Source organism: Polyodon spathula, chromosome 22, assembly GCF_017654505.1.
Source record: "Polyodon spathula isolate WHYD16114869_AA chromosome 22, ASM1765450v1, whole genome shotgun sequence".
Classification (NCBI taxonomy): Eukaryota; Metazoa; Chordata; class Actinopteri; order Acipenseriformes; family Polyodontidae; genus Polyodon; species Polyodon spathula.
The window spans coordinates 11443491-11469334 of NC_054555.1; the positions used below are offsets into that span (position 1 = coordinate 11443491).

Consider the following 25844-nt stretch of genomic DNA (forward strand, 5'->3'; position numbering starts at 1 on the left):
TTTTTGAATCTGAAAAGCTCAGAAAGTAGTCAGTTTTACAGGAGATTTCTTTGTGTATTTGTCTTAGAAAATAACCCTACTGAAGGAGAACATCCATCAATTAAAAGGCAATAAGTCTGGCAAACTGTGCTTGAATTGTTTATAATAAGACAAGAAGCTGATATCTCAGAATTACAGGAAAAACAGTTTGCCAGTTAGAGGTAGCAGGACTAAATTGTACTATACAGTATTTTACAGTACTGCCTCTGCGACAAGTCATTTTAACCAGTTTTAACAGGAATACAATGCAGGCGACCAGGCTCAGAATGTTCCAATTAGTGCGTTGAGCAATCCAAGGGCAGCAAGACTAGGGCACATTCTCAAAGAATATATTTCAGACTTTAGTTAACTCCTATTTTTCAAATAATGAAAGAATAACCAACATAAACAACTAAGACATTTTTAAAAGTCGTCTCAACCTTTTTGTATTGTAGCAGGGTGGTTGGAAAACCCTGCTGTTTAATCGTATTATTTGTTTATTTTTAGAACGGGGTCGCCCCCTCTGCCCCTATGTCGTATTTGTTTATTATGATTTATTTATGTATGTATTTTGTATTTATATATATATATATATATATATATATATATATATATATATATATATATATATATATAGATGACCTCATAGCTGCGCGTTTGTTTTGTTGTTGTTTTTGCCTTGTTTTGCAGCGTGGATGGGAAGCCACACCCACATTAAAAACTCGTGCAGAGTTTTGGTCACCTGCATAAATACCTGCAGCTCTCTGCACTCTGGGTGGGGTGTTCAGAAGTGGAGAACGGGAGAGCGAGAGGAGAGAGAAAAAAATTAAAAAGTAGATCAGTGAAGGCTATTGCCCAGCCTGATCATATTATTGTGTACGAGATTTGTTTGGTTTGATTATTTATTTTTATACTCTGTGAGCAAGTGTTTATTTTTTGATTAGATTTTTTTTTTTTTTGTATTCTTTAATAAACTGCAGATACCTTTGTTGTTCTTTGTCCTTCTTCTGGTCAGACATCACCGCAACACCATTTCCTGCCACACGTGGTGCTAGGGTGGGATCGACCACAGCCCCCCACTCAGGCCGGAGAAGAAGAGGTACTGCACAAGGGTATTGCAGTTTTCGTTTTTTTTTTTATTGTTGTTATAATTTTTTGAAGTGAGGAAAAGAAGGATGGAGGAAGCAGCAACAGCAGCTGCAGAGGGACGTTGGAGGGGTATATGTGCTGGATGAGTGGTGCACTGGTTGTGAGGAGTTTGGGCAATATCTGGGAGGCATATTGGCTGCCCAAGTAAGCCTTGACCAGACACCCTGGATAAACCAGAAAAGCCGCCGCCCTCACACAAAAGCAGAGGTGAGGAGGCAGAGAGGAAGGAAGGAGCGGGAAAGAGGGAACACAGACCTGGAGTGGGAGAAGTCGGTGCATCCACAGCCCAAGAGGGAGGAGCCCAAATGTCCTATGCCTGAGTTGGAGGAGCTCAAGTGTCCACAGCCCAAGCGAGGGGAGTCAGTGCATCCACAGCCCAAGAGGGGGGAGTCGGTACATCCACAGCCCAAGAGGAGGGGAGCTGATGCGTCCACAGCCCAGGTACCCACCAGCAGAGGGAGAAGACCTGCTGGTTCCACCTACACTGCCATGGGAGGACTGCTTATCACGCCCACCTCCACCAGTAGAGGGAAAATACCTGCTGGTTCCACCTCCGTGGGAGGACTGTGTGCAGCTCCCACCTACACCAGCAGAGGGAGAATACCTGCTGGTTCCACCTCCACCTCAGTGGGAGGACTGTGTGCAGTCATGTGAATCACTAAAATTTAACACAGGTCAAGGCCACTTAACTTGGTGTGTGATTTTGATGGCAATTGGTTACACCTGAGCTAATTTAGGATTGCCAAGGGGTTTGGACACTTATCCAACCAAGTTATTTCCGTTTTTATTTTTAATTAATTCTCTACACATTTCTAGAATATTTTTTTCACTTGTAAGTTGTGGGGTAGGATGTGTAGAATAAAAACATTAATTAAGGCGTAAATTAAGTTTTATATATCTCCGTTGTTTTCCAATTGTTTGTAAACTTTCCCCTAATATTAAAGATATCCGTGCACACACATATATATATTTATATATATATAATCTTATATATATATATTAATTATATATAATATACTCTAATAAATTATTTATAGTAATGAGATTTTTTCACTCTGGGGTCATAGGTCCATAAAAAGTGCCGTACATGGGCCAAGACCTAAAAGATGGACACGAGAGAGAGATCTTTTATTCTCTACCCGGAGAAGTTAGTTAATGTCCTTTTGTTAATGTAGAACCCAAAGACACTGTCATCGGTCCTAAATTTAATGAGCTGGAAGCCAGGACATTAAATACTGCAGCGTCTTCGGGATCTACTTTAATAAAAATGACTTGTGTGATCGTGTATAACTATTCCCATCTATATATATATATATATATATATATATATATATATATATATATATATATATATATATATATATATATATATATATAGTGGCAGGGCAGCAGGAGAGAGCCCTACACATTATTAAAAGGGGCATGGAAAAGCCCTGCTTGTATATACATTTTTGTTGTTGTTATTATTTAAATATTTGTATATATGACCGCATTGCCAAATGTTTTGTTTTTGTACAGTTTGGTAGGGTGGATGGGAAACTATTTAGAAACATTGTGATGAACGTGGCCATCTCCCGAATTAATTAAGTGATTAATTTGTTGCTAATCGGGAGATGGTCACCTGCATAAAAGCCGGCAGCTCTCTGCACTCCGAGTGGGTGTTCTAAAGGATAGAATGGGAGCAAGAGAGAAAATTGCCCAGACTGACTTATATGGTAGTATGGTGTTCATGATTTGTTTTTGTTTAAACCTTTAATTTGCTCAAAGAGCAAGTGTTTTGTGTTTAAATATTTATTTTATTTTTGTTTAAATAAACGGTGCACACCGCATCCTTTTTGCCCTGCAGTACTGCATTGTCTGTGTCTTCCTGCTTCTGGCCTGATGTCACCACTCGGCTACCGTCACACACACACACACACACACACACACACACACACACACACACACACACACACACATTTCAATGCTGCTTCTGTTATTTCTAGTCCAGTTTAAAATCCTTTAATATGTGTTAGTCATCATTCTTTAATGCTGAATCTGCTTATTATTTAGCAGGCTTACTAACTGTTCCAGCAAAATCACAGGGGCTGCTTTAAAAAAAAAAGAAAGGTACATTTTTAGTGAGGTGAAAAATGGCTAATAGGGATGTGGGCATGTAATTACTGTCCCTTCTGAAACTGTTTACAAATTTACCAAATCACCACTGTCACAGTTGCAGATGGAGCAGAAACTACAGTCGCACACCTACATTGTTAATTTCTGCTTTTAGGAGTCTTTATCAGAGAAAGTCAGGATTTAAAAGGGCCATTATATACAGTACAAAACACACAAGCATGAAACATTACACAAATGATAAAAGTATCCCTTTAATGTGAAAAAAAAAAAGATTTAAAATGAAAGTTTTGAAAATGTGGTTTGGATGTTAATTAAAAGATACAAAAAAGAAAATATAAATATTATAACTATTTTAAAACAAAGAATTGCGACATAAAAAAAAGCAACCTGCTGGGAAAATATGATGTTACTGTGACAACACTGTCGAATTCAGTAATGAACATTGTTTTGTTTTGTTTTTTTCCATTGGGGAAGTCAGTACCCTGTCTAATGAAATATGCAAAACAACTTTATCTTCTTTTGATTTGCATGGCAGGAGATTAAAATTCACAGGAACACAATGAATATTTTATACTTAAGAAATAGACTCATTGGTATGTTTCTGTGAGACACGACATCCACATGGCTGAATGCGTACGTTTACCACGTGGGCTCCAAATTCATTAACTTTTACAAAGGGATTTTTGGTTTCTCATAGCATTGCCGTGCACAGAGACATGATTTAATACTAGTGGAGCTTTTGCCTTTTCATTGTTGTTTTCCTTCACAATAGAGAAAGCTTACCAAACTATTTATTATTTTCTTAACCAGTTAAATCCAAGCTCTTAGTGGGAAAAGCCTTAATCCAACCCATTTAAAAACATCCTTTATATTTCCGTCACAGGCTTTGTGTCTACAAAGAGTTTAATAGCACTATGTCAAGCAAAAAGGATGATCTTTTTTGTTGTTGGCAAATTTCTAGCAATAAAACTGTCTTTAAAAGCAGAAGGGGGGAGGGGGACAACATGAATGCTAATGGAAATAAATCTTACAGTTAAGACCACCAACACTGTGAGCCCTATTGCATTGGAGACAGGAAGAGTTGCCAGTCTCTGCAAAGCCTCGACAGCTACCTGAGAATGCAGCAAACATCTTTCCTGCCAGCTTTAAAACTGTGTCTATTATGAATAATATGTCTCATTTTGTACAAATGGAGATGATAATGAGGAATGTCAATAGTGTACAGCTGCATTTCACCCAACACAACTAGTGATTTACACATGCCGTGGAGACAATTACGACTGCTCACCTGGCACAGCTAGACCTGCTAGTGTGAGTCGAATACAGAATAACAGTAAACAGAGTTTTAGATACAGTGCAAGTAGCATGGCAGCTTTTAACAGCAAAAAGCAACATTTACCAGTAATCAGTTTGTGCATTTTAGCAGTATTAATATAAAGAACTGTACCGTAATTCTTGATATGTATTTTTTGTATATAACTGTAAGTTGCCCTGGGTTGAGGATGTCTGCGAAGAAATAAATAATTCATAGGGCACAGGACTCCCACATATACCCTACAGTGCTATGGGGTTATTTTAATGATATAAACAGCGGACGTCCTCTGAAACATGTGCTGTCAGCTGTCCACTTCTTTTCACTCTGCAGGCCCGGCATGCAGCTACCGTCAGAGCTACACCTTCTAAGGACCACGCAGCTCTGGGCCCCCTGGGAACTCCCGTTCATCCAGTCTGGGAACCAGTGATCTCAGGCTATAGGGGCACTCCACACTCAAAGTGCCTGAACACAGATTTTAACACAGATAATATTACAATGTGAAACACTCCTCACTCTTTAAAATTAAGTACTGCATGTGAATGAATGGTTAAAATATGCTTTTCAGGTACAGAAATGCTTCCAATTATTCTATTTTTCAGAACCGGCAGTGGAAATTCTGTTTCAGTATAATTTAGCTAATTTCAGCAGTATTTTACACTGGGGGAAAGCAAGTTCACAATGACTAATGTGTTTGTGCTTTACCCTTCCAGTTGAATTGGCTTTCATGATAATTACACTTCAAAATATTTGCAATATGAAGAGAAAAAAAAAAGTTGCTGCATCTATATGCCCTGTTTCAATTAATTTTCAATGTGACAGAGCGGCTGAAAACTGGCAATTAAAGACCCTAGTAACATTGTAAAATAATCAACAGGCACTGGTAAGCATCTAGTGCAAATTTCGCTTCATACCATGATTGCCATGCAGGCATAATTCGTGATAAAAATCTGGTCATGACATTAACCGGGTCGTTTGCCTATGACAGCACAGTACGAGTACAAGAAAAAAGAAAGAAAACTATTTCCCAAAGAAACATGCAGATGAAGGTAATTGTTTTTGCACATCTTGTAATGTGTCTTTGGAGAAAATACGATCGATCGCTATTTAGATTCAGAATTACACATTAAACGAAAGGCTACTACAGCTGCTGAACAGAACGTAAAATAAATAACTTTAAGAAAACAATCTGGAAAGTCAGCGCAGACAAAAAGTATTCCTGTCGGTTGCAGTCAAGTTAAATCAGTACTGCAGGTACGATCTAGCACAGCCACCTTGCTTCAAATAACCTGCTGCTTACATTTTAAATGCAGTTACAATTTTAGACCCGAATAGGCATGCTTTCTTAGTTTTGACTCTGAACTAATAAAATAAATTATTGGATGGGACAATAACATGACAACGAACATGCTGCATATATTGACTTTATTAAAGTATGCCAGATGCCCTTGTGCAACCAAGTTTTGGGACTGCTTCTAATCAATTTCCACATCTGTATGACTTGGCAAAGCTTTGCTTTGCACTTCAAACCAATTCAGTGGATGCAGAACGTGCAGTCTCAATGTACGGGCAAGCTCACACCAGACAGAGAATGTTGGCAGCCATGGCTGGGGTATGTTGCATGCTTACCTTTAGCAAATGACAGCACTCTGTTTTAGTAAGAAAGCAAGAACTACTATTTTTAGGTTTTTATAGTGCTCTGAAATATTGTCTACTTAGGTTTATTTTGTGTTTAAACAGGTCCAGGAAATGTCAGCGGAATCATATTTTTATTCCATAACCTACCTGTGAAAAATATATAAATTTACCGTGATTTAAGTAGACCCTTAGTGATAATAAATAGGGCATGATATTAAGCGAGGCGGTATAAAACTGGTTCATCTGTATATATCAACAGGCTTCAATGCCATTTAAAATGCTTCCTTTAATATTTCTACCAACAGGGTATACCATGTACACACATTTTCACATGGCGGTTTTAAAACCAGCAGGTCACTTCATGCTGTAGAAATTTCACCACAGAGAAATTAAACTAGCATGTTCCAGGACTACAGAGAGTAAGGCCTCATCTACACCAGGGACCAGAGCTAACAGAAGGGCGACATGCGAGTCCCTAAAAACACCCTTACGTCACGGCTCGGTTGTAAAAAGTTTAATTCTTGGATTTTGATAATAAATTTCCTATGTTGTCACATTGAGGCCAATATATTTTTAATCATCTCAGTGTTATTAATTAGCAGTTGTTTTGACCTCATTACTTTTTTTTTTTTTGTTAAACAAAACCAAAAATTAAACAACCTAATTAAGCATATATGTAGGGTGGGTTTTTAAGTAAGGACTGCACGCTGACCCCTTGTCTATCCCTTAGTAGACAATCTCCTACTGTATATAGAAAGTGTTACAGTATTGCAGAAACAGCTTAACATGGCAGCAATTTGTTCCCACTGTTGAAATAACCTTAATCAGCATTTTTGCATGGATACACCAGACTTGTGTACAGATGTAACTTATTTCATATCTACAGCGCAAAATAGCTATCTGACTTTGTAATAGCCCTGTAGTAATGTCTAGAAAAAAAGCTTAGCAGAAAGTTACCAAATTTACAAGAACAAATGAAAAAAAAAATCTCAAATCAGTTAAAAACAGTGGAAATCACTTCTGACAATTAATGGTAGGACACCGTGCAGTTCTCGCTAAAAAGGCAAGCACAGGACACAAACTGGTGCTCTTGTGAGAGTTTCAATTTAACAAGGGCGATTAAAAAATGAATAATAAAGTAAACAAAAAAACAAAAATCTGCTAGGAATCAGAAGGTTTTGTTATTCAGTAGTACAATGACTCCAGTACATGCTGTATAGAAAACAATACAGAGCCAAGGGCCTTGATTTGGTTATGCAGATCTTCTGAGAGACTGCAGTGCATTGCTGTGTGTTTGTTTGGCTAGGTGCTTTGGTAGGGGTGACAGGGGTAGATAACGTTGATTTATATTGATGCAAATATCGGTTCAGTAGGAATAGCTGGCAGATTCAGTGGGGTTGCTTTATAACATGGGACAGTTTAACGAAGGAGGACTGTGTTAATGGTGTGGGCTTCGTTGTACATTTAAATGCAGTGTATGTTTCTTTAAATATTGTTAAGCTGAAAACTCTACATCTACAGCAACAGAAAACCCAGGTGAATGGAAAAGGTTACAGAAATGAAACCTGGGGAGCCAAACGAGTACTGCTACAGAAGGGAAATTCACTCAATTGGAATTGATGGAAATGCAATTTCAACCATCTGTGAATGTCAGTCCCTGTGTAGAGAAGGTTTGCAGGGAAGAATACACTCTTTGGAATTGGTCTCTTCTTATGAAGATGTTTGTATAAAGAAATGCACAGTATATGATATGGATTGAGGGTTCCAACATGCTTCCTCTTTTTCATGTTTGTTTTGATCTTTCCAGTATTTCTTGCCAGTCACAAAGAAGAAAAACAAAAAAGAACCTGCTGGAAAAAAACAAGTGTCATTCATCACCTACTTCATCTTCCAGTAACAATAGGCATGAGCACAGTTATACTCTACTATCTATAACAAGTAGTGACAGAGAGGCTTTGACTTTTAAAGACACATTCTTACATCTCAATAGCAAATCAGTGTTCACTGAAGTCTATTAGCCTTTTGCTATCGATTTTTGCTGTTTCGGTACCTAGACTTGGTATGAAATATCCAAGCAATCTTAATGTATTTGTTTTTATTCTTGTTTAGATTCGCTTTGTGAAATATGTTCAGTTTTTTTTAATTTTTTTTATCACACCTTGGTAACTTTTTTATAAGTTTAAAGCGTCCCATCAGAGCTCTGAAACATGTCTGCCCTCAATCACACCGGAGTGTAACCATCAACCTGCTCCCCTGCCACACTCTGCCCATAGTGCTTATTAGAAACACATCAGAAAGCAAGTAAAAGAGACAATTAATTGTATTTCTTACACCCATGGTTACACTTTAATCACAAGGATGTGATGACTGACACTATGCGATTCAAAATAACAGGTACCAAAATTTCATACCAGTACCAAGTTGCTCATTAATTTCCCTTTCACTTAGGTAAAGGAATGTTTTAAAGTATGTGATTAAGTCTTGTAAATACTCTTATTTTATTTAGTGTGACCAATTATTTTATCCCAATTTTCTCTAAAAAAAAAAACAAGCTTATGTCAGTGGGGTGTAGGTTTATCAAACAAAGTCTGTTATCTCCACCTATTTGTTGAAATAATTAAATAGCATTTCCAAGGCATATTCAGCTTAACTTGAGCACATATTACAACCTGAACTTCACTTCAAAGCAATGAGAAGTGCTGCATAACATATTAATTAACCATCTGCAACTTTGATGGTGTCAATAAGGTACTATAGATAAAAGTGACAACTTGTTTTTTCTCTCCCTGTGAACACAATCAGTAAATCTGGAAACCATTGAAGTAAAAAAAAAAAATCTTAATCCAAGTTTATTTTTATTTCAATGCACTTTAACTTGCACTTTTCTGCTCCCTATTTTACTGTATTTAATCCTGCACTTAACCCAATCTGTATTATCTTATATTTCACTTGCACTCGTGTCTAACCCTGATGTAACTCTCAACACGGTTATCTGCTCTTGAACTGCCCCGCTATCAAATCATATTGTGTTTTGTATTTGCCCTTAGTAGGACTGAAATCATTGAGTTTTGCATCTTTCTCTTAATTGTACTGTAATTCGTGATACGTATTTTTTGTGTACAACTGTAAGTCACCCTAGGTAAGGGCATCTACTAAGATATAAATAATAATTTTACAAGAGAAAACAATGTAAATGTAGGATTTAATATTAAACCCACTATGTTGATATCACATGGAGAAAAACTGCAACTTTCAATTTAATTTCAAGGTTGTTTTTGAGCAATTAGTGTCAGTATCTGCACTGGAAAGGTTGATTTCATTCACTGCATGGTTACTTTAGTTATGATTGATGTTGCTTTACCAAATAGTAAACCAATTACTCCAATGATGTAATATAATTTTAAGAGGACTATAATCACATTGATCCTGAACTTAGAGCTTTGATGAGCTCTAATAAAGATGTATAGCAGATTAAGTACCTTTGCAGTATTAACAATTCATATTCAGAGAAAAGATATATAATACAGCATATTCAAAAAAGAGATTTAGAAAATACATCATGAACATTGTAACAAAGGCTCCCAGCTCAGGTTCGTTTGCACCCTTTTAAAATAGGCCCAGACACAGAACTGTAAGTTTTAACGTGGCTGTGCACTTTTATTATGTACAAAACCAAAATAAACAAAAACCCAATTCTTCTCAGAGTACTAATTAAACTTTTGGTTTTCCTAAAGTAAAGGGTTGGGACGGCCATTTTCCCAACAAAACCGCTCTCTTTAATTTAACCAAGCTGGTTTTCTTCTCCTAAACCGGACAGAAAAGCTTTTTGCTGGTCACATACATTTTCTTCAGGTATAAACACACCATACCGTCATTGCTCTGCACAGAGCACTTCCTCTGTTACCAGCTCCCTGGTGGTCCTCTCCCTAATGGAGCTTCAAACTCCCTTTTTATTTCATGTGGCTGTTCCCATTTAGCACCAATTAACTCGTTTGAGACCAGCCACATTCGCACATGTATTTCGGTAGGCTGGGGATTACTCCCCTTCCCTGTCAACCACCGACCAAAACACACAAACCAACATTATTTACAGGCAGGGATCTAATTTCAGGATTACTCTCAATGGTAAACACTTTTATAGTAAAACTGTAGTCATTCTTTACTGTCAACCTGTCTCAGGAAACATTAAGGACTGAAGCACAAATTCATTTGTTGATGCGCTCTAAATGAGGGAGATCAAAATACCACTGCCATTAAAATCACCAAACTAGAACCCTCCATGGAGTTTACCATTCCTCTAACAAGATAAAGATACACTGTATATCTTTGGTATACAGTCATATTTCAACCATCTAAACGACAGCATTTAGAGCTGATGCAGTTTTGATTGAATATAGCCCATTGCGTAGTCTGCTGGTAATAATAATTACATTTAAGCGAATAACGTATTTTTACAAAGCAGATCATGTGTTTTTATTATTGCAAAATTTGAGCTTACAAGGAAAGAGCACTTTTAATATAACAGCTACAACTAGAGGAAACTATGTAGAGATAACAGTCTACCTTACTAGTAAAATATACACTTGTAAGGTTTTATCCTAGCAAGCTCGATGCACCTTGTAGCTATCAACTAAATATTCGTAAAGGTTAAAATAAAGTACAGACTAAAAAGGTGTTCCCCTTTTTAATATTTCTGTTTAGCTACCAGAGACCATTTATAACCTCACTCTGCTGCAAGTAGTGGCAGGAGCATCTATGTGACCCACAGAATGGCAAGCAGGTAAAATGACTCTTCAGGAATGTACAGTAATCAAACCGAACAATAACATCTTCTATCTTATTGGGTTGGTATACAGCTTTTGATATGCTTAGGCAATCCATTTTTCATGAGTTAATGATAAATTTGCGTAATACAACAGGAAATACAATTTCCTATGTTATCGCACTGGAATTCTTGACAGTTTTTGCAAATTTCTTTGCTTACAGTTATTCATCCATAACTTCACTCAATCATAGACTTGTAAGAAAACAAGTTAAACATGTTGGTTAGTGAATGCGATTGTGCATATGGTTGTGGATATCTCTTTGAAGGTAAGGTTTAAGAATTGTCTACTTACCCCCACTTGAGGAGTGTTGTGGCCCGGCACAAGGTCTCAGCAGGTATGAGTTGGGAGAGAACTCGTCAGGATTGGAGTCCAGGATGGCACGGGAGGTGTTGCTGTCTAGTAATCGCATCTGGCAATCTCTAACAGCAACTGGTGAAGGATGATGGGAGCCAGTGGGCGGTGGGGCAGGAGGGAGGAGGCTGGATGAGGGTGTGGGTGGAATGGCACGACCTGGGGAATGGATAGAGGGTTTACAGGTTACTTAAGAATGGCATGGTCTACATGCAGGAGCTCTGAAAAGTGTGAAAGGCACAATAAGCACCACAACCTGACATCATATTGTACAGCCAAATTTGCTTCTTATGACCACTTACTACAACAGTGAACTTTACAAACCGGTATGATCAAAAATCCTGAGTATCATTATTATATAGACAGGCAGTCCTTCTACACAGGTGGTCTTAAATCCAGCTTGGACTGTTAGTAGTGATGCATTCTATGGTAAGTTTTTACTTTCTGTTACTGCAGTTGTTTTAGAAATAGTATGGTTCTAAATAACCAGCATATACATAGCATAAGATTTTTAGCAAAAGAAAAGAGTTACCGGTACATAAGTAATCTCTATTTCATGGATCGCATAGCTATTACCAATGGGTTTTGTCCAACCTAAAGTATGTGTTGGGGATAAATTCCATTGCTAAGGCTATTACTATTGTGTTTTTTATACGGAAAATAAGATTGCTGATCCATAAGCAAAACATAAGAAAGCTAGTAGCTGGTGGATCTTAATTGGAACTGTTAAGTCAGGCATCAACAGCATGGCTAGGTAACCCATTCCCATACCATCACCACTCTCTGTGTAAAGAAATTACTGTTTGTATTTGGTTTATCACCTTAAAATATCACCGTAAGCCCTATTTAGAAAGCATTACTTAAAGAGTAAAATAAAAGCCACTACATAAAATGCTGGTTGGTAGTCACAAAGACGAATTAACATTTTACCTTTTATGCGTTAAGAAAGAAAATTAATTGTAATAATTCCATGCACTCTATCAACACAATCATAGCAATTCTCCATGACCTAGTATCATATAATTCAAATTTCCACCAGAAGGATGCTCTGAATACTGCTTTCAAACTGTAACATGATGGCAAGCACATTTTCCTAACCTTGGACGCTCATTTTATGTGCCTACCCTTAAATTACGAGACACCACTTTTATTTATTTCCTGGAGAGGCTCTTAAAGCCATTAGGCTCACATTTCATTAGCTTTTTAATCAGAATAGCTGCATCCTGTTGCACTGTTAACAGCCCCTCTATGAGCGAGAAATCTTGCTAAGTGTCAAAAATTGTAAAGTACCACCACCTGATGCTTCACTTATATCTAATGGGGTGTTTATTGAGTGTGTCACCCCATTCACCCCACTTACATCTCTCAACAGACAATGGACTCATCAAATCAAAGCCACACATTTTAATAAGCAAACCAATTGACAAGGTGGGTGGTACCACACAATGCTGTCCATTTTATAGGAACGTCCGAGGATGGCACATATATTTACTTATCATCAACAACACTGCTTGGTCACTAAATAACTTAACATCCCTGAACAGACACTTGGCACATCTTGAAATACAATCAAAATATTGCAACGTGCCATCTGTTGAACTTGTTACTATGAGTTTTGTTCAGTTTCTTTCTTCACTTTACACAATAAAATTTGGCTTGACAATACCAGTAAGAAATGTAGAAATCATCAGTTAAGGTCTGTACATGGACACAACATTAAAGGCATTAAAATAAAAGTTCATGCAATGAGTAACACAGACCATTTATCTGTTTTTATTCAGATTTCATGATGGAGTGTTTAAAGCTGTCATTTTAACTCGTTTCCACTTGTTGATGGCATCTGACCCCTCCAAGCCTATAGATATGCCATGATTAAACCTAGAACAAAAGCAGAAGGTGGCAAAGCAATGGGCAAATGTCTCTTCAGATGCATCTCTGATATACAACCAGAAGGGGTGTTTCAAACACAGCAGTGTAGTCTAGGTAAGGAAGGGATCTATTGGGATCTTCCAACACACTAGCTACACTCAAGTTTTGCAAGACTGTTCCAAAGGAAGTTTGAATGGATTTTAATCTCTGCCCTGGGATTCAGTCTTATTCTCAGCAGTGTGCAGCACATTTAATACTTGTTTTAATAGACTCCTTTCTCTAAAATGATATTTAAGATCCTTTAATATTGACTTAATTTACATTACTAATATTCATTAAATTAATTTGCAATTTTAACCTTAACACCCGTTTATTGTCTTTTTTTTTTATTTTTTATTATTACAGATACTAATATGACGGTCTCATAGTTTTTGATGTCACATTAACCCTAGATGGAATTATTTTCCTGTAACTCACTGAAGCCCATCTATATATATATATATATATATATATATATATATATATATATATATATATATATATATATATATATATATATAATATATATATATTACAATATGTTGTGAATTAATATGTATTTGCATATGAAAAAAACCTTTCCTGTTTATAATAAATTCAAGACTTCACTATTACAAGAAATAAAATAAAGGTTATACAAATAAAATGTCAGTTTGAACTGGCACATCTTTTCTCAGTTTATATTTGCTTATCTCCTTTATCAGCGATAGGAACTGTTCAGAGAAAGCAGGCTCATGTGACTGTATTCTAATTAATGCCACACACAGTACAACCTAGGCGGTACAGTAGGTGGGAAATATCACACCTTGAATAATGAACAAGTGAAAATTTGATGTGTAATTACTAACTGGAAAGCTTGTTTGAATTACCTTGCAGGCATGTTAAACCCATTTCCAACAATAAGTGCTAAGGTTTCCGGCATTTTTCTACATTTTCTGAAGACCTGTGGTATATTTGGGTCATTCCAGCTCAAGTGGACAAACAGGGGTTACTCAGCCTCTTTTGTCAATGACGAAAGAGGTTAAAACAAGATTTAAAATCATAATAACATAACGTTTCCTTTTTCTCCAGGACATCCCCACAATTAGGTCAAAGAACATCAAAAGTGACCTTTTACCATGACACACCATGTGAGGCATCTTCTGTATAAGCATTCACAGGCACCATTTTTTTCTGAAAAATGATCAGATTCCATCAGATTATTGTGTTCTTCCATGGTCTCTGTACACTATCAGACATGGTTTATTGTCTAGTTGGTTTACTAACGCTAGCTTGAGATGCAGGCACACCAACTGCCTTCCTCCATGAAACCTCGTTGCCTCTCTGTCACTATTAGAAAACAGCATGCGGCAGCAGTTTATGAATGTCATTAGCGAACAGGAAAGGAAAGTGAAAGTGGAACAGTGTGATTTTCTAATGGTGTGTTAGTTATCGATAAAGTCCAATATTAAATATATATTAGGTAATAAGGCATTATATATATATATATATATATATTGTGTTAATATATATATATAATATATATATATATATAATATATATATATATATATAAAAAGAACATATATATTTTTCCATATACAATACCGGTATAATATAAAATGAACAGAATTGTTCCATAATGAAACATTATACAATACCGGTATCAGTTTAAACATGTGGCTTGAATGCACTCATATAATTACATTCAGAAAACCAACCTATATTAAAAAATGATACATTCCATTTACATTTCTACAACCTGGTGTAACCGTGTTAAATAAGCAATCCTACAGTATAGCACTGTGTCTGTCAAAGAGGCTTGTTCTAACTTTGTGCATGCATGTATACGTCTGAGGAACCAAGCACTCATTACAGCAGAACAGTCCAATCAAAAGTCTCTTTAAATGGCAGTGTGCCCCATGATAAATTAGCAAGAACAGTTTCTGAATCTCTGATGCTGTCAAATGGGACTTGTTGACCAATTTATCTTCCTACCAACCATCTCTGCTGCTTGTCAATCAATAAGTGAAACATTTGGTGCCGATTGCTGTTTCTCTATCTCTGCCCCTCACTGTCTTCTACCCAAGCAATTTACTAGGAGTCAATCAACGTCAGGGTAGACCTTCTTTAAACAGAACAGGAACAAAAGAATAAAATGAGGTAGAATATGTGAATTAATTGCATTCCCTACTCTTGGATTGCTTCGAGAGGCCATACAGTTTCTCAGATTACAATTAAATGAAAATATGCAGATCACAGAATATAACTAGACAAAAAATGTGATTATGTTTTTTTACTTGCTGTATCAGGGGGAAGTGTTACGTGTGTGGGTCGTCACTGAATAATAATGAGGCAAACATGCCGCACATGTACACTTCCCTTTGTTATACTTGGTGTCCGAGTGGGATAGCATCCCTGGAGCCTCAGAACAGAACTGCAGGTTTAAAAAAAAAAAAAAAAAAAGGCTTTAGAAGACGACCAGGATGACATGCAATGGCGGTTGATGGTAGAGGGGGCTCCGTGGTGTGGAGGTGAGGGGATTTTGGGCACCCTGAGACGTGTGCCCAAATAAAGACCTGCAATTTATGAAGGCCTTGGTGAGGTACGAGGTGGAGTCAGGCAAGGATTGGCTCTGCCTACAGATCCAACCCCTGCTGCCGGTCCATCAGGGTCTTCTACACCCCGGGTGATGGTGGGTCGGACGCCCTCCTTGTCTGCCTCGAGGACCAAGGTTGATGCATAGGGAGTTTGGGCACTTGGTGCAGTGTTGCCCCCTCAAACATCAGGAGGAGGTGCTACCTGCCCAAATCCACAAACAGGAGACCCTACTTGCCTGAAGAAGGAAGAAGGGGAAGAGTGGCCGCTCCTGGAGGCAAGCAAAGGATGAGCCGATGCTGTCTACAGACCCAAAGGAGTAGCTGGCTGTCCAAGGGCCAGAGAAGGAATAGCCACCATCCCGACAGCCAGAGCAACAGGAGCCACCATCTGTAGGAGCAGTGGAGATACTGTGCTGCTCTTGGCAGCCCCTGCACATTTATGTTGAGGGGAGCGCAGTGGCGGAAGCCAGGCATGCTACCATAGGGGTCCCTACCATTGCCACTGCCTGAGTGGCCAGCGTCGCTGCCCCTGCCAGAGTGCCCAGTGTAGCTGCCAGTGTTGCCACTGCCAGAGGGCCCAGCACCGCTCTCAGCACCAGGGACCTTTTGTAAAGGAGCCCCGACAAGGGAAAGGTCTCTCAGGCTTAGGGGGTAGAAAGGGGGTTAAAGGGGAACCCCCGCACAGAATCCCACGGGTCATCAAGGGGGTTAAACAGGCATCCCCTTACCAAAGCCCAGGGGTCACAAAAGGGGTTAAATGGGCGCCCCCTTACAGAAGATCCAGGACCACCTCAGCCAAAGGAGGAAGCAAGGGGACCACCTCAGCCCCATTCCTCCCTGCCAGAATACATGTAAGAATGTGACTGGCGCCTTAATTGAATGATTAATAGTTAATTAGGCTCCAGCCACATGGTGTATAGGAGAGGAGAAATCCTTTGTCTGTGAGTAGGGAGTTGGTGAATGAACACTATGTTGTTTGTTTTATATGTATATGGATCAGTGAAGCAAATGCCCAGCCAGACATTAGTGTTTTGTTTAAACTGTTTATTTTGGCCCTCATGCCTTTGTTTGTTTGTTCCTGTTTATTTGTTTAATAAGCACTTAAACTACATCTCTCTGTTTCTGAGATGCTCTCCTGCTGGAAACGAGCATTGTAAGTAACGTTACCCTGTCATATTAGCACAATAGGAAATCCTCCGAAAGAGGAAATTAAGGGGTGTGGTTTATAACTGAGATGTGATGTCACTTTCCTGTCTTCAAAGCTGTAACAGGGTAGCATTACTGGGAAGGCTGTTTCTGTCAGGGAGAGAGACTCAGAGGCAAGAAGCTGCAGGCTTAAAGTACTATTGTGCATGTTTATTAACAAAAAAGAACAAAAAACACTAAACAAAATGGCGCAGTGGCCAAAACAAATGGTTCATACAAAACACACGAAAACTACTGTACATTTTACCCTTCACTACAACACGGCCCAGCACAGCACAGACATCAACACAAACACTAACCTTCACCTTCACCTTCATAAACACCAACACTAACCTTACTAACATCTGTGATTACCCTTTTTATACACAAGTGGCTGGAGCCTCATTAACCATTATTTATTCAATTAAGGCTCCAGCCACATTCCCACGTGTTTTTCTGGCAGGGAGAAATTTAACCCCCTCCCTGCCATCCCCCCCCCCCCCCCCCCCCACCCCCCCACCACCACCAACACCAACACCAACACCACACTTCTATTCTGCCACAAAAGGAAACATATGTAACTCATGGACCCCAACCATTCACAGCTGGGCTTAATTTTAAATATGGCACCACTATCTTTACAGCAGGTTTTGAAAAGTACCAACTAACACAAACATGCAATAACCTATTTCAAAAGCCATAGCGATAAAGACATAATTAAAATGTAATGCTGGGGTAAGTCTCTTATACTGTATATTTTATCTCAAAACTGAAAGACATATACATAAAAGGAACCTTTTTCCCCAAACAGAATTCCAGGACCTACCAGCCTACCAATTAACACACATTTAAAACGGAACAATTTAAGTAGGCCTACTAAATATATAGTGTAACGCTGATCATTTAAACCAACTTCTGTAATTTTTTCACATAATTTAACTTTGAATTTATAGTTTAAGTTTTTCTGACACTATAGAATAGCGTACATGTGGTCCCTAATATTTAAGTATGCCATTATATAGAGGGACTCTGTCCAGCAAGAACGCACAGGTGAATATAATCAGTGTGGCCCAACATGGAGGACTGGGCAGGACTGGAGTGTTTTATTTTCAGACACTTTTCAAACTGAAGAAAATTCAGAAGACCTGAAACATTAATAAAAATATCTAATTAAGTATTGGAAAATGGATTACAATTTAAAACCTAATATACCTAAACTCAAAGAAACAATACCAGATACTTAAAATAGCAAGTTAATCATTTAAGATATGCAAGACTACAACAGTGTGTTTTTATAGTAGCTATTTTTAACACCTAAATTAACGATTGTATTTTCAATAACACTTTACAACTATTATATATTAACTAATAAAAATAACGACGAGGAACAATTAAGATGTTACATTATGTTAATTAGAAAAATAATAATGGCTGCCTTTGATGGCCAGCAGCAATTAACAGACTTAATTTCCTCTCTAATTAAGCTGGAGGGCATTTAAGCTATTGTAATTTATTTTTCAAAAAATTTTAAAAGGTCATTGCTTTGTGTTATTAAAACAAGGTTTAGTAGCGAGGGTCATAGCTAAAAGCATGTATCTATTTAATATTATGTACTAGTAATTTGACTCTCTTTTACAAATGCTCCACCTCTTTAAATCAATTGAGCTTTACGTCTGTACAATCTGACCTTCTGTCTATCTATTACATTAAATTACATTACAGTATGGACTATACAATACAATACAATGCAATAGAATCCTGTCAATGTTATGCTGTACAGTGCATTTATGATCAAACATTATTATTGATGTTAGCAAGATTTAGATGTGTAATTAAGCTACAGTACCATAGAAACTGGATTTATATTTTCCACTCTTGATTACAAGAAAGATGTAAATGTTATTTAAGACAAAGTGGATTCCATCTCATATCAGATAGCATCTGGCAACCTGGTCTCAGTATGTAACTTTATACAGTCAGCACGAACATATCCGACCCTATACAATTTTGGCTTCAGTGGGGGTTAAAAGAGTGTGACACATATCTATCTGATTACACTATGTAACACAATTTTTGTTCCTGGGTAGTAAGTGTTATTTCCTAATTGCTTATGCCTCAAAAGTATAGAAAATGGCTATTATTCCCCATAAACTTTGCTTTTGTGACCAGGACAGTGATATTTCAAAATATCACTATTTCCAATGGGAAAACGGGCAAATGTGTGTCTTTTCGTTCACATAAAGTCAGAAAAAAACAAAACATATGAATCCAAATGAACTTGTGTTTATACTAAAGTAATAGAAAAATTACTACAAAAGATTTAGAAGTGAGTAGTTTTTCGAGATTTACGATTATACTGTATTTACAATAATTTTGTTCCTGGGTGGTAAGTGTTATTTCCTAATTGCATATGCCTCAAAAGTATAGAAAAAGGCTATTATTCCCCACAAACTTTGCTTTTTTGACCAGTACAGTGATATTTCAAAATACAGTATAATCGTAAATCTCGAAAAACTACTCACTTCTAAATCTTTTGTAGTAATTTTTCTATTACTTTAGTATAAACACAAGTTCATTTGGATTCATATGTTTGTTTTTTTCTGACTTTATGTGAACGAAAAGACACACATTTGCCCGTTTTCCCATTGGAAATAGTGATATTTTGAAATATCACTGTCCTGGTCACAAAAGCAAAGTTTGTGGGGAATAATAGCCATTTTCTATACTTTTGAGGCATAAGCAATTAGGAAATAACACTTATTATCCAGGAACAAAAAAAATATAATAATTTGTTACACGGTGTTGTTTCATTTAGGCCCTACAACCCTTGTCCGTTTTTCTTGGAACACAATGTCAAAAATACATAGGTGAAAGGACTGTGTTTTAAAATAAGTAGGCTTCTATTTAAATGTATTGTAGTTGGTTTTGTTTGCATGGTATGACATTTATTTATTATTTATCTTAGCAGATGCCCTTACCCAAGATGACTTACAGTTGTAGTATATATTTTCAACAGAAGTAGTATTTGATTCTAAAAATATCACTCACCAAAACAGACGACTGTTGACATGTGCTGAAATACATTATTACACACTTTTAAACCTGGTACGTGTAGCAGTATCTAAAATTCCCCATTAATAACCCAACAGCAAATTTAAACCAAAATGTTACTGTCAAAAAGACAGCTGGAGTGGGGGACGTCAGACCAGAAACAGTAACCAGGAAATAAACGACAGAGAGGTGGAGGTGGGTGGAGCTGAGCGAATGGTACCGCTCAGCATTTAATAATTTAAACAAGCAGAAATAAAAGGTTGCAAAAACAAACAAGACACAGGACACGGCACTCGTAGCCAAAACAAACAGACAAACAAAATGGACTATACAGACAAAACACAGTGAACATCTATTTTTAACGACTATTATTATTATTATTATTTCCTCCGTCTCCAATCCCATTCTCCACTTACCGAACACACAACCACGAGTGAGTCAAAACATGCTGCTTTTATGCAGCTGTACCGAGACTCGATTGCTAATCAATCATTCAACTGGAGTCTTGGTACAACTGCATGCACTGAATAAATAAAGTGCAATTCCCCGTGCTCATATATTATAACTTTTTACTTGCACCTGAAGTGCTGTGCAATCATCGTGCCTAAACACAAATACACATTTTAAACACTTGTGTTACACAGACCCGTTTATATTCCATGTACAATCGCTATATATACACACAGGGGCAGGCACTTTGCCACAGTTACCCATGCACAGAACTGCATATAATGTAAAAGGCAATGCAATTTAGCAAAATATAAAAAAAAAAAAAAAAAAAAAAAAAAAGTTTTCAGAAATAAAAGTCCAAAGTTAGTATTCAAAATTACAGAATATAGTGCTTGATAAGGTCCTAATGTCACAGTACACTTGCAAATGAAAATGCACAAAAGCAACTAAAGATCACAGATTATTAAAAAAAAAAAAAGGATCCTTTTGTATCAATCATAGATTACGTGTTAGTTCTAAACACCAGACACTACCTATTAGTTTATTTTGACATTGTAACTTCTCTACCCGAAACATATCGTTTAGCGTACACTGTCAACGTAAGTATATATATATAATATATATATTATATATATATATATATATATATATATATATATATATATATATATAATGGGGATTGGTTTGTTTCTTAATACAAGGGTGGTAAAATGCAACTGACGTATATTGTTGGTATCCGAGTGCTGACAAATCAGACAAAATGAGAATGCTGAACTCATGTACGGTACCTATAGAAAGTACCCCCTTGACATTTTTTCACATTTTGTCAGTGCCGTAGAGTTTCATGCATTTAAACGAGGATTTTTCCACTTATCTACACACCATACTCCTCATTGTTAAGGGGAAAAAAGTTTTTACTGAGAAAAAAATTATATATTAAAAATACAAAACTGAAAGATCATAATTGTTTAAGTCTCCACTCCCCTGAGTTAATACAATTAGTGCTTTAACTCTGTTGGGATAGGTCTCTACCAACTTTGCACATCTAGATTTGGCAATATTTGACCATTCCTCTTTACAAAACTGTTCAAGCTCTGTCAAGTTCCTTGGGGAGTGTTGATGGACAGCAATCTTCAAGTCATGCCACAAATTTTCAGTTGGATTTAGGTCGGGGCTCTGACTGGGACACTCTAGGACATTTACCTTTTTGTTCCATAGACACTCCATTGTAGCTTTGGCTGTGCGCTTTGGGTCGTTGTTATGCTGAAAGGTAAACACCCGTCCCAGTTTCAGCTTTCTTGCAGAGGGCAGCAGGTTTTCTTCAAGGACTCCTCTGTACTTTGCTCCATTCATTTTCCCTTCTATCCTGACAAGTGCCCCAGTCCCTGCTGTTGAGAAACACCCCCATAACATGATACTGCCACCACCATGCTTCACAGTAGGGATGGTTTTCTTTGAGTGATGCACTGTGTTGGGTTTGGGCCAAACATAATGCTTTGCATTTAGGCCAAAATGTTCCATTTTAGTTTCGTCAGATCACAATTTTTTTTTTGCCACAGGGCTACAGAATCTCCTGAATGCTGTTTTTGTATAATTCAAATGGGATTCAATGTGGGCTTTCTTGAGTAATGGCTTCCTTCTTGCCACCCTACCATACAGGTCAGATTTGTGGAGTGCTTGGGATATTGTTGTCACATGCACGCTTTGACTAGTTTTGGCCATAAAAGCCTGTACTCTTGCAAAGTTGCCAGTGGCCTCTTGGTAGCCTCTCTGATCAGTCTCCTTCTTGCTCAGTCATCCAGTTTGGAGGGATGGCCTGATCTATGCAGGGTCTTTGTGGTGCCATACACCTTCCATTTCTTAATAATCGTACTGACTGTGCTCCAAGGGATATTCAAGGCCTTTGATATTTTTTTTATAACTATCTCATGATATGTGCCTTTCAATAAGTCCTTGCTTTGAAATGCACTACCCAGCAGAGGGAACCTAAAGGAATTGCAGAATTTATCCTGAAATCATGTGAATCCCTACAATTTAACCCAGGTGGAGGCCAGTTAACTTGGTGTGTGATTTTTAAGGTGACTAGTTACACCTGAGCTAATTTAGGATTGCTATTACAAGGGGGACGGGGGACGGGGGACGGGGGACGGGGGACGACACTTATCCAACCAAGCTATTTCAGTTTTTATTTTTAATTAATTTTCTACAAATTTGTAGAATATTTTTTTCACTTGGAAGTTGTGGGGCAGGATGTGTAGATAAGATATATATATATATATATATATATATATATATATATATATATATATATATATATATATATATATATGTATTTTAATTCCGGGCTATAAGGCAACAAAAGGTGAACATTTTGAATGTGGGTGTAGACTTTCTACAGGCATTGTATATGAATAAGTTACATTGCTCAGTACATTAAAATTTACAAATAAAGGCACCTCCAAACTTATTGGCACCCTTGATAAAGATGAGCAAAAAAGGCTGTATAAAATAAAGAACGTAGGTAATGAGCTATATTGTAATTTTCTAACATGTGGAATATATTGTACTTTATTAATGATTCAAGGGAATCAACTAAAAATACACATTTCTCAAATTAGAAATTTGTTTCCAAAAAAATAAAATGTCTACCTAATATAATTATTGGCACCCTAGTTTTCAATACTTTGTGCACTCTCTCCTTGCAAGGATAACAGCACTGAGCCTTTTTCTATAATTTTTGGAGAACACATTGGAAGGGATCTTAGACCATTTGTCCATACAGAATCTTTCCAGATCCTTGATATCCTTCGGTCTGCGCTTATGGACTGCCCTCTTCAATTCAAACCACAGGTTTTCAATAGGACTCAAGTCCAGAGAATGAGATGGCCATTACAAAATGTTGATTTTGTGGTCAATTAACCATTTCCTTGTGGATTTTGATGTGTGGTTGGAGTCACTGTCTTGCTGGAAGATCCACTTGCGGCCAAGTTTCAGCCTCCTGGCAGAGGCAACCAGGTTTTTGGCTAAAATGTTCTGGTACTTGGTAGAGTTCATGATGTCGTTGACCTTAACAATGGCCCCAGAACCAGTGGAAGCAAAACAGCCCCATAACATCAAAGATCCACCACCATATTTTACAGTAGGTATGAGGTTCTTTTCTGCATACACATCCTTCTTTGGACTCCAAACCCACCGCTGGTGTGCGCGGCCAAAAAGCACTATTTTAGTCTCATCTGACCATAGCACCCGGTTCCAATCCAAGTGCCAGTGCTGTTTAGCAAACTCCTGGCACTTACATTTGTTGGTTGCTCTCAATAAAGGTTTTTTTCTGGCACCCCTTCCAAACAGGCTATTGGCATGGAGGTGGTGTCTAATTGTAGATTTGGAGACTTGGTGACCCCACGATGCAATCAAGTTCTGTAATTCTCTAACTGTGGCCCTTGGATTCTTCTTTGCCTCCCAAACCATCTTCCTCACTGTGCGTGGGGGCAAGATGCACTTGCGTCCTCTACCAGGCAGATTTACCACTGTTCCACTAGTTTTGAACTTCTTATTTATTGCCTTAATAGTGGTAAGTGGTATATTTAGGGTTTTAGCTATTTTTTCGTACCCATTGCCTGATTTATGAAGGTCAACAACCATTTGTCTCTTTTCATTTCTGATTCTTTTCCTTTACAAATGGTGATGGATGAGAAATGGATTTTACATGCGTGTTACCTCATTTTTATACCACAGTGAAACAAGAAGCCATGGAAGGCCACAATACAGTTCTTTCAGACTGAGATGTACTTAAAAAAGTAGAATGTTAATGCAGATTTAATTTTGTTTGATTTTATTTATAAGAATCTTTAGGGGTGCCAATAATTTTGACACCTACCTTTTTGAGAAAAAAAAAAAATGTTAAAAATAAACTTTTTCTCTGAGCAATTGTATTACTATAAAATGAAATAGTTTTCCCATATTTGAGCATAAGATATTGCTCATTACCTGTGTTGTTTATTTTATACAGCCTTTTTTGCTCATCTTTATCAAGGGTGCCAATAATGTTGGAGGTGCCTGTATATAACTGCACTTATAAATACTTTTCTCCCTTATTCCATCTAAGAAACTGTATTTTTTTTATTAAATTTTTTTTGCTTACCATGCTAAAAATTATGCTATAATTTAACTGCAAATCATTTAATGTTAACAGAGCCTGAATCAGAGGAAACTGTGTAGGAAACAGTTACCAGGATCAATTGGGTAGCTTCGATTACAAACCACAAGTTACAAGAAAGAAGGATGCCCAAACAGGAACACCTGAGCCCGAAATAATAAGATTTGTTTTTTCACAATCAATGGACGTGATTCAACTCTTAAAAATGTATGGGTAATGAATGCTCCTTTTACGTTTGGTATTTTACTTGTGTTGTCCATCTGTCCACCACGAAACAAGTGGCCAAAAACTGGAAACGGGGACAGCTTGAAATCATTCATCTGGAAAGTGACAAATTACTACTACAAGGATGGTAATTCATCATCCAATGTTTTTCTTTTTTTTTCTTTTTCTCTTCATTCTTTCAATCCTCATTTCTTTCTCTATAGACCCCAACTTTATTGCTCATTTCTTTGCCATGAGCAATCATTTAAATCTTCCGAGCTTGTGCCCATTTCATTTTTGAAGAGCGCAGATCATTCAACAAAGCCTATTAAACAGGATACAGATTGAGTTATTATTGCACAAGCAAACAGTGCGTTACAACCCAAACCAAGGCTGGGAAACACTCATTCATTCAAGAATCACGATTGCTGTAAATAAATGGTCATCGTAATGGACATTTGCATCAAGGGTTATGCTAACATCCGAGTCAAAAAAGAAAAGATGACGTAGGTTTAATAACCAAGAAACAGAAAGTAATTATATATCTGCATAATTATAATTATAATTATATCTCCATATCTATAAGACACTCAACAGTGGTCAATTCAGAAATCCTAAAATGTATGTTTAGAATGAAAGTGTTTCTCAATGTTTTCTTGAAGGCATAAAAAGACTTTTAGTCAAAATGTTCATCAATGAGTTTACAGTTTCTTTTAGTATTTCTTAATATCTTATGTGTGATCTCCTTATTTTTCTATTTTTGTGTAGTATAGATCATGGCGTACCAGGCTTACTGACTAAAACATCTTTTTTTTTCCAACCATTTCTAAAAGTTGAATTTAAAGGTGGTGTAAAAATGGCACACTGGAGCTGTGCAGCTGTAAGTTATACCCCCTCTTATGA

General features: G+C 37.2%; 1 protein-coding gene across 3 annotated transcripts in view; it reads right to left on the reverse strand.

Moving 5' to 3' along the window:
• The window catches only part of LOC121297123 (teneurin-2-like), a 483736-nt gene that overhangs the window by 152211 nt on the left and 305681 nt on the right, over window positions 1-25844 (reverse strand). For all 3 annotated transcript variants that reach the window (XM_041223184.1, XM_041223185.1, XM_041223186.1), the window contains one exon: window positions 11350-11568. In XM_041223184.1, the coding sequence (XP_041079118.1) occupies window positions 11350-11568 (219 nt within the window). The remainder of the gene's footprint in view (window positions 1-11349; window positions 11569-25844) is intronic.